This window comes from Mesoplodon densirostris, chromosome 1, assembly GCF_025265405.1.
Source record: "Mesoplodon densirostris isolate mMesDen1 chromosome 1, mMesDen1 primary haplotype, whole genome shotgun sequence".
Taxonomy (NCBI): Eukaryota; Metazoa; Chordata; class Mammalia; order Artiodactyla; family Ziphiidae; genus Mesoplodon; species Mesoplodon densirostris.
The window spans coordinates 180,116,621-180,131,260 of record NC_082661.1 but is presented as its reverse complement, the minus strand read 5'-3'; the positions used below and the strand labels follow the sequence as shown (position 1 = coordinate 180,131,260).

Genomic DNA, 14,640 nt, shown 5'->3' with positions numbered 1-14,640 from the left:
TTAATTGATATAAACAGCATACTTTTCTTTAAATCAGCTTTTTGCAACTGAAATTCCATGATTGTAACTAAGAGACAATTCAAAAACATTTTTTTTCTCTTTCTAGAATTTGTAATTGATGATTTATTAGAAAATCTTTTGATCTGCTAGGGCTTGGAAATCTTTAAGTCCAAGAAATGGAAATTCAACAAACTAGATTAATTTAGGAATTAATTGTAAAGACTTCCATTTTTCTTTAATGTAATTCTTTCATTTTCAGGGAATTACTTTTAAACGTGTAGGTGTTCCTTCTACAATGGATTTAGTTAAATCTAAAAGCATGGATGCCATCAGGTATGCTTTCTGACCTTGCTGAATGATTTTTTTCCTTTGTATTAGGCTATACATCTTTAAGCTCTCCTAGTTCACATATCAGAAAATTTAATCACCAGTTTTACCAGCAGACATTTAATTATATTAAAATACGAAAATGTTTCTCTCTTTTCCCATTCATTCTCTTATCTTTAATTTTTCCCCTTTGTCTTGACCAAGAAAATTTACGATTTTTAAACCATAGGTCTCTGGCTTCCGTTTCTTATGCTGCTGTTGATTTTTTCCGACCATCAGCTCAGAGACTGATAGAAGAGAAAGGGGCAGTGGATGCATTGGCTGCAGCATTAGCCCACATCTCTGGTGCATCAAGTTTTGAACCACGTTCTTTGATCACCTCTGATAAGGTAGAAATCTGTGAGAAAATTGCATGTGTTTGAGAAGGATTAAAATTGAACCATAGGTATCTCTCTATCTGGAGGGAAATATAGGACATCTTCACTTTGCACAGTACTTTGTTAACCGAAACTTGCATACCAGAACCGATTCCTCATTTTGTTTGCCATGGAGCCATGCAAATCGAGAAGTAGACTCTGCAGCTAACACAACACCATGCAAAGTAAGGATTGCTTGTATATGTGGAGGGTGTCTCTTTGTGTGTGTGTGTGTGTGTGTGTGTGCGCGTGTGTGTGTGTAAAAAACACCATCTGATCCGTGCCCCTGCCAGTTCAGTATCAGATGTCAAAACAAACTGTACCCAGAGCCATATATTCCCATTATAAAGGTATATTTTACTCTCTAATCTGTGGGGTGATACTTTAGCACTGAGCAAATACCCTATCCCTAATAACCCACCAGATACTTCTCAAGAAAACACTTAAACCATATTTCTTAAGCAAATATGAAGATAGACTTTTAAAGCTAAGAAGTATGTAAGAGGTAATTTAATCCCAACTTTTTTTTTTTTTTTTTTTTTCTTTTTTTTGCGGTATGCGGGCCTCTCACTGTTGTGGCCTCTCCCGTTGCGGAGCACAGGCTCCGGATGCGCAGGCCCAGCGGCCATGGCTCACGGGCCCAGCCGCTCCGCGGCATATGGGATCCTCCCAGACCGGGGCACGAACCCGTATCCCCTGCATCGGCAGGTGGACTCTTAACCACTGCGCCACCAGGGAGGCCCCCCAACTTTTATCTAATAAAAGAATCCCTCTTTGGCAGATGGGTCATCTGTCCTCTGATTAAATATCTTAGCAACAGGGTGTTAGTGGTTTGATATTTCTTTTATGGGTTAAACCAAAATCCACAGTCTTTACCATGAATGTCCTGTAGCGTCTTCCCTTGCTACCTCTTTGGCCTCATCTCCTATCACTCTCCCCTTGCTTGTTTTCAGCTACCCTAACCTACTTCTGATACTCAAACATAAACTTAACCCTACAGGGCCTCCCTGGTGGCGCAGTGGTTAAGAGTCCGCCTGCCGATGCAGGGGATACGGGTTCGTGCCCCGGTCTGGGAGGATCCCATATGCCGCGGAGCGGCTGGGCCCGTGAGCCATGGCCGCTGGGCCTGCGCATCCGGAGCCTGTGCTCCGCAACGGGAGAGGCCACAACAGTGAGAGGCCCACATACCGCAAAAAAGAAAAAAAAAAAAAAAAAAAAACTTAACCCTACAAAAGGCACTTACACTTATTTGTGCTGTTTTGAACGTTCTTTCCTTTTAATAACCTTGGCTCTCTCCTTCACTTCATTCAGGTTTCTACTCAGATACCACTGTGTCAGAGAAGTCTTTCCTCATCACACTGTCTAAAATAGCTTACCCCTCCCTTTACTCTCTATTTTCATTTTCTTCCCCTGCTTTATTTTTTTTTTCATGATTCTTATTACTATCTGACATATATATTTCCTTATTTGTTTACTGTCTCCTCTCCCACCATTATCCACTGCCGCCACGCCAACCCCCTGCCACACACACACTAGAAGTAACCTCCATGAGACAAAGGACTATTTACTGCTGAATCTCTAGCACCTAGAGCATCTTTGGCACATACATAGGGGGCACTCAAATACTTGTTAGTTGACTGCCTCCCTATATCTTCTTCATGTTGATCCTTTTGTTGTCCAGTGAAGTTCTACAGAACAAGTCATTTTTGCTTATGTAATAGTCCTTCAGAAGTTTAAAGAGGTTTATGTCCTCGTTTTTCCACTCAAAGCTAACTTTGATTCCTTCAGCATTTCCTTAATTCTCCACTACCTTATCTTTTCTCTGATGCTCTAGTTTGTTTAATTTCCTCTTAAAGCATGATAGTTAGAATTAAATGTAGTCTTTACAGCAATGTATAGAAGAATGGTACTTTCAATTATATATAAACATTAGTCTTCTATTAATATAATTTCAAAGAAGTTGTTTTTTTAGCAGTCATGTTATACTATTGGCTCATAAGAAGTACATGGTTAAGTCAAAAAGGGCTGTCAAGTTAGAATGTCATTGTCCTGATGCTGCTGCTTTTTTCCCAAATATAATGTGACTTTTATTCCTTAAGGGGTTTGTGACCATGACTCTGGAAAGCCCAGAAGAAATACAGGATGTTAGCTGTGCTTGGAAAGAACTTAACAGAAAGCTGAGTAGTAATGCTGTGTCCCAAATTACCAGAATGTGCCTCCTAAAAGGAAATATGGTAGGCTTTTCTAGACAACTGCTGTACGATTATACGATTATATAGACTAGCAGATTCTTTTTTTTTTTTTTTTTGAAGCCTAATGGGATGTTCTCCATGTGTTAGTATGTTTCCACTTGTAAATTTAGGGAGTTATTTAAGTAACCCATTCCTCTAGAAAGCTGTAAAGTCAGTCTGCTTAATTTGACTAATATCCGAGTTTTCTAAGTTTCTGCCTTTGTATACATATTACATGTGGTTGTGTGTGTTTATTTTCTAAGATTAAGTAACTTATAATTGCAACAGCTAAACATCTCTATTTTTTAGAGAATACACAATATTGGTTTTTAACTGGCCTGCTATTGATTGTTAATGAGGATAATAAAGTGAATTAAGTATTTTCATACAATTATGAAATAGCAAAGTTAAGACCATCTGTAATATAAGTGACTGATTTCTTCTAATGGTTTTGAGAAAAGATGTTATATTTATTCATCTCACTTGACAACATAGGTTCATTCTAGTCTATAATTTATTAGCCCATTTATTGGAAATAGTTATCTTTCTCAAATTTAATACTACTTACCTTCAAAAAAGATCTGTGGCAAGTATGAGACAAATATGTACATTCAGAAAAAATGTGGAGGGGAAGGAAAATATACCAAGGTCCTTAGGGCAAAGCTATACTTGAATATTAAATTAACTTGCAACTTATCAGCAACCAAAACCAAAGAGGAAGCATCTTAGGTTACTTCATTCTCGGTATCTGATAAACATTTCAGCACTGAACGAGAGAAAGTTTCTGGCACTACATTTTTAAAGGAGTTTATTAGATGGGTCATTTTACAAGGGACATGCAACATTATAGTGTCTACAAAAACTTTTCTAGAGAATACTCTAGATTCCCAGTAGTAGTCAGTTCTTATTAGATACTGGTTTACTTTTAGATTTAGGAAGTACAATTAGCAGCCATTCTGTGTCATGTATCATTATATATTAGCTGGTTTAATCCTATAGGCAATCATGGGACGAGCTTAATCTTTTCTTAGCTAATATAAGATCACAAGCAGATATTTAAAAAAATCAACTCATATGCATTTAAATAAAAGTGTTTTCATTTTGCTTTTAGGGTGTTTGCTTTGATGTTCCCACAACTGAGTCAGAAAGGTTACAGGTATTTAAAAAAAATTTTTTTTAAATAAATTATTTATTTTATTTTTGGCTGCATTGGGTCTTCATTGCTTCACACAGGCTTTCTCTAGTTGCGGCGAGTGGGGGCTGCACTTTGTTGCAGTGCGTGGGCTTCTCATTGCAGTGGCTTCTCCTGTTGCAGAGCACGGGCTCGAGGGTGCGTGGGCTTTAGTAGTTGTGGCTCGCGGACTCTAGAGCACGGACTCTGTAGCTATGGCGCACGGGCTTAGTTGCTCCGCAGCATGTGGGATCTTCCTGGACAAGGGCTCGAACCATGTCCCTTGCGTTGGCAGGTGGATTCTTAACCAGTGCGCCACCAGGGAAGCCTGGTATTTAAAAACTTTTATCTGTTAAATAGTTGAATATGTTTCTCTAAAAGATAAGGATTAAAAATAACATAGTCATAATATCATTATGACATTGATTTAGGCTAAATGCCTCAATCAGTTAACAATTCCTTAATAAAATAATAATAATAACTATCCAGTCTGTATCATAACTTAAAACATTTAAAAATTATGAATAATTTCAAACGTGAAAAAATAGGATTGCATACTGAATCCTCATGTACCCATCACCCACCTTCCACAGTTATCAACTCATGGCCAATTGTGTTTCATGTCTACTTCGATCCACTTCCCCACTCTCTCCTGTATTCTTTTGAAACAAATTTTAGGAAGTCTATCATTTCAACCATAAATATTTCTATATACCTAAAATACTAAAAACACTTTCAAAAACACAATCGTAATACCATAACTAAACCCCCCAAAATAATAGTTCCTCAATATTATCCAATTTTCTGTTTAAACTTTCCCTCTGTCTCCTACATATTTTTAAATATAAGAAGGTCCATAAGGTTCATACATTGTAATTTGATGTTTGTCTCGTTTACTTTATAGGTTCTCCTTCCTTTCTCTCTTTCTTTAAAAAAAATTTTCCTTGTATTTTATCTGTTGAAGGAAGAGATTGTCCACTAGATTCCTACACTGTGGAATTTGTCTATTACATCCCTATGCATATTTATATACATATTTTGAAACAAGAATGGGATTATTTGGTTTTTAAAGTCTTTTTACAAATTCAGAATATATTATAAACACATTTCTTTGTCAATTGTACAGTTACTTGTTTTTATTGGCTCCCTGGCATTTGGCCACCTGGGTGGCCCACTTAATCAATGTCCTATTTTCTGACATTTAGATTATTTCTAATACTAATATTCCGTTATAAACCAGTCAGCCTTAAATGTTGGCATAGCTAACTCTTTATGCATTGCCGTGTTTGTCTCTTTAAGGTGAACTTCTAAAGATGTCTGCTTGGCCAAAAGGTGTGTGTATTTTTAAGGCTTCGGTCATATATTGCCACCAGTGGTGTGTGTGGCTGTTTGTCTCTGCTTACTCTTACCTGTAAGGTATTTTAATATTAACTTGCCTTGACAACTCATGATCACAATGAAAAACAGTTAATGTAGCAGAATATGACATACCGATGCTCTCATGAGCTGCAATGATTTTTTTTTTTTTCTTCCTTGCGTGGGCCTCTCACCGTCGCGGCCTCTCCCACTGCGGAGCACAGGCTCCAGACGCACAGGCTCAGCAGCCGTGGCCCACAGGCCCAGCCGCTCCGTGGCATGTGGGATCCTCCCGGACGGGGGCATGAACCCGCTTCCCCTGCATTGGCAGGTGGACTCCCAACCATTGCGCCACCAGGGAAGCCCCTGCAATGATTTTTATATCTTGAGTTGTTTACCCCGATACCAAATTGTTTCCAATGGCTACATTTTTTATTCCCTGGCAGGTGTTGACAGATTTTTAATCTCAGCTCACACTCCTTCTGTCAATGTATCTGCTGAAAGCAATGTACTACTTATTAGTGACTTATTCATTTTGTGCTGAGAAACTGGTGGTCTCTTTTAGAATGTATAAACTGAGTAGGAATTTAGAGTCCCAAAATCAGCCTGAAAATTTCACCTGAGACTAAAACTTAGCTTTTAGAAACTTTTTTTTTGGTGGGGGGGAGCATTGGGGAGGGGAACCAAGCTTTGTATTGTTATGTTAAATTTGAGATTTAAATTTTAACAGGATTGATTTTTTTCATTTTTAATGACATTTATTTTCTTTCTAATTTTACAAGCAGTACATGTTTACCACACACAACTAGAAACACATGGAAGAATAAAGTAAAAAATAACAAGCACTCATAATCCTCGCCCCCCAGAGATAACCACTGTTAGCATTTTGAAGAATTTCCTCCCATTGTCTGCATTTTTTAAAAACTTGAAGTATAGTTGACCTACAAAACTGTGTTTGTTCCAGGTACACAATATAGTGATTCAATATTTCTGTATATTACAAAATGATCGCTATGATAAGTCTAGTTACTGTCACTATTCAAAGATATTACAATATAATTGACTATGTTCCCCATGCTGTGCATTTCATCCTTGTGATTCATTTATTTTGTAACTGGAAGTTTGTACCTCTTGATCTCTCTTATGTGTTTCACTCATCCCCCCACCTCCCTCTCCTCTGGCAGCCACGTGTTTGTTCTCTGTATCTGAGTCTGTTTCTGTTTTGTTTGTTCATAAAACTTAGAAACTTCAGTGAATGAGCTTTGAATATGTTTTCGTTTTCTGGTCTTCAGTTTTGTTCTAGATACTTTGAACTTAATGGCTAGATGGCCTTTAGCTAATGGATGTGAAAAGAGTCTCCTATATTCACGTGTTTGCTTATGGTTTCTATTTTGCATTTATATTAATCCTGTAAATTATCCCAACAGGCAGAGTGGCATGATTCAGACTGGGTACTCTCAGTGCCAGCCAAGTTGCCTGAAATTGAAGAATATTATGATGGAAGCACATCTTCTAATTCCAGACAGAGGAGTGGCTGGTCAAGTGGCCGGTCAGGCCGGTCGGGCCGGTCAGGTGGTCGATCTGGTGGCCGGTCAGGTAGACAGAATCGACAGGGGAGTCGGTCAGGAACTCGACAAGATGGTAGAAGACGAAGTGGGAACAGAAATCGGTCAAGAAGCGGGGGCTGCAAACGGAGTTTTGACTGGGGTAGTTAATCTACCAGTGTGAGCTTGCCTGTTTCTGCCTAATCCTGTACATTATCCACCAAAAATTAGGTCATCATAGTTGAGGTCTGTGTCTGCTTTTGGCAGAGAAGTTGGTTGTATTTTTTTAAAAAGTATTTCACAAGAATGGTTGTAAACAAATCTACTTATCCAGTTATACCTTTGAATAAAAAAACCTCCTTTTATTGTCTCTTTTCACTGTGCGTTAAGAATTTTCTCAATGTAATCTTTTAAAATTTCTTCTAAAATGTGGCAGTTAAGTCAGTCTTAAGGTTACTTGCATTTTACAAAATGTGGTGTGTCTGTATTCAGATCACTCCTTCCATAGGATATATGGTAGAAAATAAGAAATCCGTATAGACTGGTGACATGATTGGTTAGATGTAACATTTTAAATTTTAGATAAAGTTAATTAAAAGGTGTGCAAGCAGTGCATACTCAATTTATTCAACAGGTATTGGTTGAATGTCTTCTGTGTGCCCATCACTATCCTGGTCCCTAGGGACATAGCAGTGAATAAGCCATGGTCACTATCTTCAAGGAACTTACAGTCTAAAGAAGCAAATATGGTTGAGATTAACACCTAATATTTAGGATGAAAGTAGGTATGGAATGCTAAGGATCTAGTTGGGGTGCACCTCACCAGCCTTAGGAGTCAGGCTTTTAGAAGAAGTGATACCCAAAAGGAGATGTAAAGCAGAAGTATAAGTTGATCTAGCCAGTTTAGAAGGGAGACAGGGTTTGCAGTCAGAGCAGTACAGGCACACCTTGTTTTATTGCATTTCGCAGATACTGTATATTTTACAAATGGAAGATTTGTGGCAATCCTGCGTTGAACAAGTCTCTTGGTCCCATTTTTATGACAACATTATTTTTTAATTAAGGTATGTACATTGTTCTTTTAGAGATAATGCTATTATACACTTAATAGACTCTAGTATTGTGTAAACATAACTTTTATATGCACTGGGAAACCAGAAAATTTGTGTGACTCACTTTATTGCAGTATTTGCTTTATTGGGGTGGTCTGGAACTGAACCTGCAATATTTCCAAGGGATGCCTGTATATGCAGAGGCCCAGAGGCAAAGAATAGCACTGTAAGTCTGAGGATTGCCAAATAGTTCAGTATGGTGTGCATGTGATAGAGGATAGGAATAAGAGAAGGAATTAGGGACCAGATTTTAAAGGTCCTGTGTGCATTTTTAAGGGGTTGAAATGTTTTCTTGAAGGCAATGGGGAATCATTAAAGAGTTTACAGTAAGGAGTAACATGATGAGATTTGTGTTTTAGAAAGATTACTGACTACACTGAGGAGATTGGATTGCAGAAGGGCCATACTGGAGACTAGTAGCCCTCTTAAGATGCTGTCAGGGTAATCCAGGGTAGAGGTGATGGTGGTCTGCACTAATGATAGGTAACATATTTTGAGTAATGAGAACTGAGGTACTTGAGAAGTTGTTGCTTGTGTAGAGTCGCACAGCTGGATAATATATAGTGGAGTGAGGATTTGAACCAAGTCTAGCTTCTGAACCAGTGCTCTTAACCACTGTGCTAGATAGTGGCAGTGGACTTTGAGGAACATGGATAGATTTCAGAGGTTTTTAGGAAATGGAATTGTTAGGACTTAGTGCTTTGAATTGGAAGATAAGAGAGGCAGAAGAATAAAACCTAGGCTTCGTCACTGAGATAGGTACTAGAACAAAGCAAGAAAAGTTAGGTGGGGAGAGAGTGGGAATATGATTAGTTCAGGATTAGATGTATTTTAATATTGAGTAGTCCATGAGATATGGCAGAGGAGATAAACAGTAGGCAGTTGGATTTATAGGTCTGAAGCAGGAGAGAGATCGGTTCTAAAGATTTGGGAATAATAAACCAAAAATGGTAATTGTAGTTAAGTTAGTACATGAGATGATCCAGGGAAAGTATAGTAAGGAAAGAGGGCTGAAAAGAACCCAGAGGCACACCAACATACTTAACTGCATAGCAGAGGAAAGGAGATCCCACTGAGAAGGGATGACAAGAAGAGGGCATAAAGCCCAGAAGTACAAGGCTTTCAAAGGAACCAGAAGACAAGTCTGAAATGGCCCTTGGATTTGGCAAAAAGACATTGACATGGGGAGCAACCATATATATTTATTTATTTATTTTTGGCTGTGTTGGGTCTTCGTTTCTGTGCGAGGGCTTTCTCTAGTTGTGGCGAGCGGGGGCCTCTCACTATCGCGGCCTCTCGTTGCGGAGTGCAAGCTCCAGACACACAGGCTCAGTAGTTGTGGCTCACGGGCCCAGTTGTTCCACGGCATGTGGTATCTTCCCAGACCAGGGCTCAAACCCATAGTCCCCTGCATTGGCAGGCAGACTCTCAACCACTGCTCCACCAGGGAAGCCCCGGGAGCAACCATATTAATAGAGTATTAAGAGTAGAAGCTGTTTAACTGCGGCTTAAGCAGGAAATGGGAGATAAAGCAGTAGGGACAACAAACACGAACACGTCTTCCAGAAATTTGGCTGTGAATTCAAGGGAAGAATAAGCTAAAGCTGGATGTAGAAGAAAGGATATGAGATTGCAGTGAGAATTTTGTGTTGGTGGGGTGGAGAGATGAGGGAAATTTGAGCACGTTAAAATACTAATATGGGAGGGAGCCCAAAAGGAGTCAGGAGGAGAGAGAATGAATGTATGATGGAGCAAAATCCCTATGAGGACCCAGACGAATGAGCTCGAGCACACTGGAGATTTTAGCCTTAGATGGTAGAAGCACATCTCTAACATTTTGTCAGAGGAAAGTATGATTATCATGTAGGTGTTTGCAGGTATCAAGGTAAAAAGTTGAGGGGAGTGCCTGCCTGATGGCTTCTGTTTTTTTTCCCGTGGTAGTTTTGCATGGTCATCCACTGAAGGTGAAGAGGGAAGTAGTACGCTAGGAGATTTGAGGAAAGTGGAGAAATGCTCAGGTATTGACTACAGAACATGATGAAGAACTCCTCAGGCAAACTAGGGGTCACAGGCAGCTTTGAGGGTCCAGCTGAGGTGAGAGACTGAATTTTTTTTTTTTTGAGAGACTGAATTTGTAGTGGCATTAGAGTGATTATGTGATTTCCTACGGCAACACTCAGCATCGAGTTGTAGGAGTGGAGATGGGAGACAGTTGATTGAGGATTGGGGTTTTGCTCTGTAAGATGAAAGGATGACAAGGTGAAGATGTTAAGGACTCAGCAAAAGTGATTAGAGTTAATGGTCCAAGGAGTCTAGACTGCTTAGGGATTGAAGTGGAGATGGGGTTGATAGCAGGGAGGACGTAGAAGGGGCATGGGAGTGAAGGTCAGTGAGGGCTGACTGAGTTTGAGATTTCAAGAGTGGAGCAGTTGAGAAGACAGTTGCCGAGTATGGTGGTAGGCCTGCTGGGGGCCAAGGTTATTTCAGTTGAGGTGGTCAAAGAACTGAGAAGCCAGTGTCATGTGGATGGTTTTCATGGACAGTGAAGTCCTCTCGAATGAAGACAAACAAGGACTGAGGAGGGAGAGGAAGACTAACCCAGGTGCCAAAATGCCAGTAAGTGGTGGAGGTTGGTAAATTACCTGAATTAGCAGGGGGGAAAGGTGAGATTACCACAGATTTTCAAAGGGACCAGGGTGTTTATGTGAAAGTCAAGGAGTAATAATCAGGAAACTCTGAGGAAGAGAGGAGGACACCAGTGTACATTGAATGTGAGGGAATAAGCAACATATATATGAGAAAGCTATATGGGAGTATTTTCCAGTAAGAGCCAGATTTCAGTTAAACCAAGGAGGGAAGAAGGACTCTCAGTGCTGGATTGAGAAAGGGGGAAGTTTTGATTATAGGCAGTGGGATTCCAGATAGCTATGACTGGGAGGAGGGGATCTCAGTTGCCTCTGCATCTGAGTAAGTGTGAGCTCTGTATTTATACCCAAGATGGCATAGGGGCTCCATTCCTACTGAGGTGCTTGGTTCATCAGCACCTACTGCAGGTGCTGTGTACCTACGAGGTCCCAGGCACTATGTTTGGGATATAAAAGTGAATAAGGAGTTCTCAGTCTCTGCCCTTGAGAGCTCAGAATCTAGTGAAATAGATGGACACATAAACCTAGGTCCATGGCATTGACTTAAGTGTGATGATTTGAGAGCTCTGAACAAGGAAACCTAGCTCAGCCCAGGAATGGGGGTGGGAGTTCAGAGAAAGCTTTTGGGCCATGATGACTGAATGTCAATTAAGTGAGGTAAAAGAGACGGAAGTGGGAATGTACATTCAGGCAAAGGCACAGAATAGCTAATAAAACAGCCTATGTATGGCGAACTGTAAGTAGCTCTTGTTGCCAGGATTTTAACTATGAGGAAAGCAGTGGTGACAACACGACAAGTGTCATATCTTGTTGTGTGTGTTTTTTTTTTTTTTAAGTGTCATATCTTGGAAGGCTTCATAGGCCTTGTTTTGGACAGCCACTGAAGGGTTTCAGGGAGGAGAGTGAAAAAGATAAGCATGTAGGCAAATGCCAGCAAGGGGGAGGATGGATTTAAGGGGTCCTCTTGCTAAAGGCTGGCTTCCCTATTAGCAAGGAAAGGGGGACAGATCCTATGAAGATAAAATACCTTTCCATGTCTTCTGAAAGGAGGGGGCAGGGCAAATTCCTCACCAAATTCTCAGCTTTGGGCGGCATTCAGCCACTTACCTTTACTCTGCTCCTTCTTCACAGAGCCCAGCAACTTCATGGCTCCACCTTTTGGCTATTCAGAGCCTTCTGTTTGGTACTCTGTACCCTAATGTTGTGGTCCCTTAATATCTACTTGAACTTGAATCTATTACCCTGATCTTCAGCTTTTGAATTTGTAAATCATATGTTTTATTCCCTTCAGCATTATAAATCTGAATAACAAATTCACATTTAGGTGTGAATGTCTGAGAGCCTTCTCTCATTATTTTTGTTTTGTATAATTTGGGAGTAGTGCTTAATAGTCACTTTAAAAAACTATATTCCTGGGCCTCCCTGGTGGCGCAGTGGTTAAGAGTCCGCCTGCCGATGCAGGGGATACGGGTTCGTGCCCCGGTCTGGGAGGATCCCATATGCCGCGGAGCGGCTGGGCCCGTGAGCCATGGCCGCTGGGCCTGCGCATCCGGAGCCTGTGCTCCGCAACGGGAGAGGCCACAACAGTGAGAGGCCCACATACCGCAAAAAAAAAAAAAAAAAAAAGGAAAAAAAAAAACTATATTCCTTTTTAACAACTTTTAAATTTTTTATTTATTTATTTATATTTGGCTGCGTTGGGTCTTTGTTGCTGCGCGCGGGCTTTCTCTAGTTATGGCGAGCAAGGGCTACTCTTCGTTGTGGTGCGTGGGCTTCTCATTGCAGTGGCTTCTCTTGTTGCGGAGCATGGGCTCTAGGCATGCGGGCTTCAGTAGTTGTGGCGCATGGGCTTAGTTGCTCTGCGGCATGTCGGATCTTCCGGGACCAGGGATCGAACCCATGTCCCCTGCATTGGCAGGTGGATTCTTAACCACTGCGCCACCGGGGAAGTCCCAAAACTATATTCCTTTTAAAAAATATTATAATAGTAATATATGTCCATTGTTGAAATTTTGAAAAAATAGAGAAGCAAATGGAAGAAAATTAAAACCACCTATAATATCTCTCTCAGAGATAATTACTGCTAACATTTTGTGGTATAGACTTTTGAATTCACTGTGTGTGTGCGTGTGTGTACACAGACTTTTTGAAATAGAAATTCTCCCAATTTTATGAAAACATATTACATCATCTACATTAGAGGAAACTGGTCTGGCAGAATCAATATTCAAGTAGTACTTCCCGTTTCCTATCAAATGGATATAAGACCCATATATCCCACTTGTTACTGAATTTTGTACTGATGATTAGATTAAATACAGTAATTTGGTCACCTTTGAGCCAGAAAGGGCCTTTTGCATGTTTCCTCTTGGAATTTTGGCCTTGTGCCTATGTGCAGGTATGTTACAAAGGAATTTATATACTTTATAAGCCTTGACAAAAATTTTCCATTTAGTAGCATTTTGGGCTTACTCTGTTGCTAAACGTCTGTTGGTAATAAAAATGTCCCCAGGGCTTCCCTGGTGGCGCAGTGGTTGAGAGTCCGCCTGCCGATGCAGGGGACATGGGTTCGTGCCCCAGTCTGGGAGGATCCCACATGCCGTGGAGCGGCTGGGCCCGTGAGCCATGGCCGCTGAGCCTGCGCATCCGGAGCCTGTGCTCCACAACGGGAGAGGCTACAACAGTGAGAGGCGCACGTACCGCAAAAAAAAAAAAAAAAAAAAAAAGCCCTTGTACTGTGTACAGCCGTATCATATACTGCAGTATCACATAATTTTGTGGTTTATTAACCAGACTGCAGGTTCCTAACTGCTTTCCTGCCTGGGCATACAACTAAAATTTATTTCAAAGTGTTTCTTCCTTATCCCACTACTAGTGGTAGGCTAGTGTGTGCCAGGCACTGTCCAAAATCTTAAGGATACAAAGATAAAGAAATCAAAGCTCCTGGCTCAAGGATATCACAGAGTGTAAGTGAAAGCATCGTTGTATGTTTACATAAATTTATCTGCTAAAAAATTGACACTGTGAAACATCAATAATTTGTGAAACACGAAAAATTACCTTTAAACTGTCAGATTAAAAAATGTGCAGTAAAAACGAATCTTAGGAAATACAGAAATAGAACTTCCAGCATTTTCCTTTGTCATAAAATGATTACATTTTGAATTGTCTTTCTAAAAGCCTTGACGTACCTGTGAGGTTTTTTTTCCCCCCATGGTTTTATTTTATTTTTTTATTGAAGTATAGTTGATTTACAATGTTGTGTTAGTTTAGGTTAGTGATTCAGTTATACATCTATATGTATTTTATTTCAGATTATTTTCTCTTACAGGTTATTACAAAGTATTGAGTATAGTTCCCCCTATGAGTTTTAATAGCTCTTATTTATTGTGCTCTGTGTGCCAGGCAATGCTAAACCTTTTTCATTTATTATCTTACTTAATTTTGTCAACTGATGAAGTAGGTTTTCTTAGCTCCATTATGCATGAGAAACTCAGGTTCAGGTTAAGAAATACACACATTTGTGATGTGTCCAAAATCACAGAGCAAATGGTGCAGGTTTTCAAAGCCAGGCAAGATTTCAACCCATTTTTAAAAACGATTTTATAATGCACTGGCTCCCAATTCTTTGCCTCACTTGTTCTTCACAAAAAGTTTAGCAATATTGTCACACATCATTCAACGAACCACTTTCCCTCAACCGCTTGAATTAGTACATGTCCAAATTCTTCAAGACTAAGAGCCCCTGTATTTTCTAATAGAGGTCTACGTGGTTTGGGGATCCTTTCTACAGGTCCCAAGGCCGGCTTAGGTGCCTCTCCGTGCCTTCAAAACAACT

At 40.1% G+C, this 14,640-nt stretch overlaps 1 protein-coding gene across 7 annotated transcripts in view; it reads left to right on the top strand.

Annotated features, from left to right (window-relative positions):
- DDX50 (DExD-box helicase 50) overlaps positions 1–7,423 on the top strand; it is a 34,642-nt gene extending 27,219 nt beyond the window's left edge. For 6 of the 7 annotated variants that reach the window (XM_060112824.1, XM_060112780.1, XM_060112807.1 and 3 more), the window contains 5 exons: positions 260–333; positions 557–716; positions 2,843–2,977; positions 4,086–4,130; positions 6,929–7,423. In XM_060112824.1, the coding sequence (XP_059968807.1) occupies positions 260–333; positions 557–716; positions 2,843–2,977; positions 4,086–4,130; positions 6,929–7,216 (702 nt within the window). In that variant the 3' untranslated portion in view covers positions 7,217–7,423. Of the gene's footprint in view, positions 1–259; positions 334–556; positions 717–2,842; positions 2,978–4,085; positions 4,131–5,444; positions 5,479–6,928 lie in introns of those variants that run through there. The other variant, XM_060112834.1, reaches the window with a different exon arrangement.
- The last annotated feature ends 7,217 nt before the right edge of the window (positions 7,424–14,640 follow it).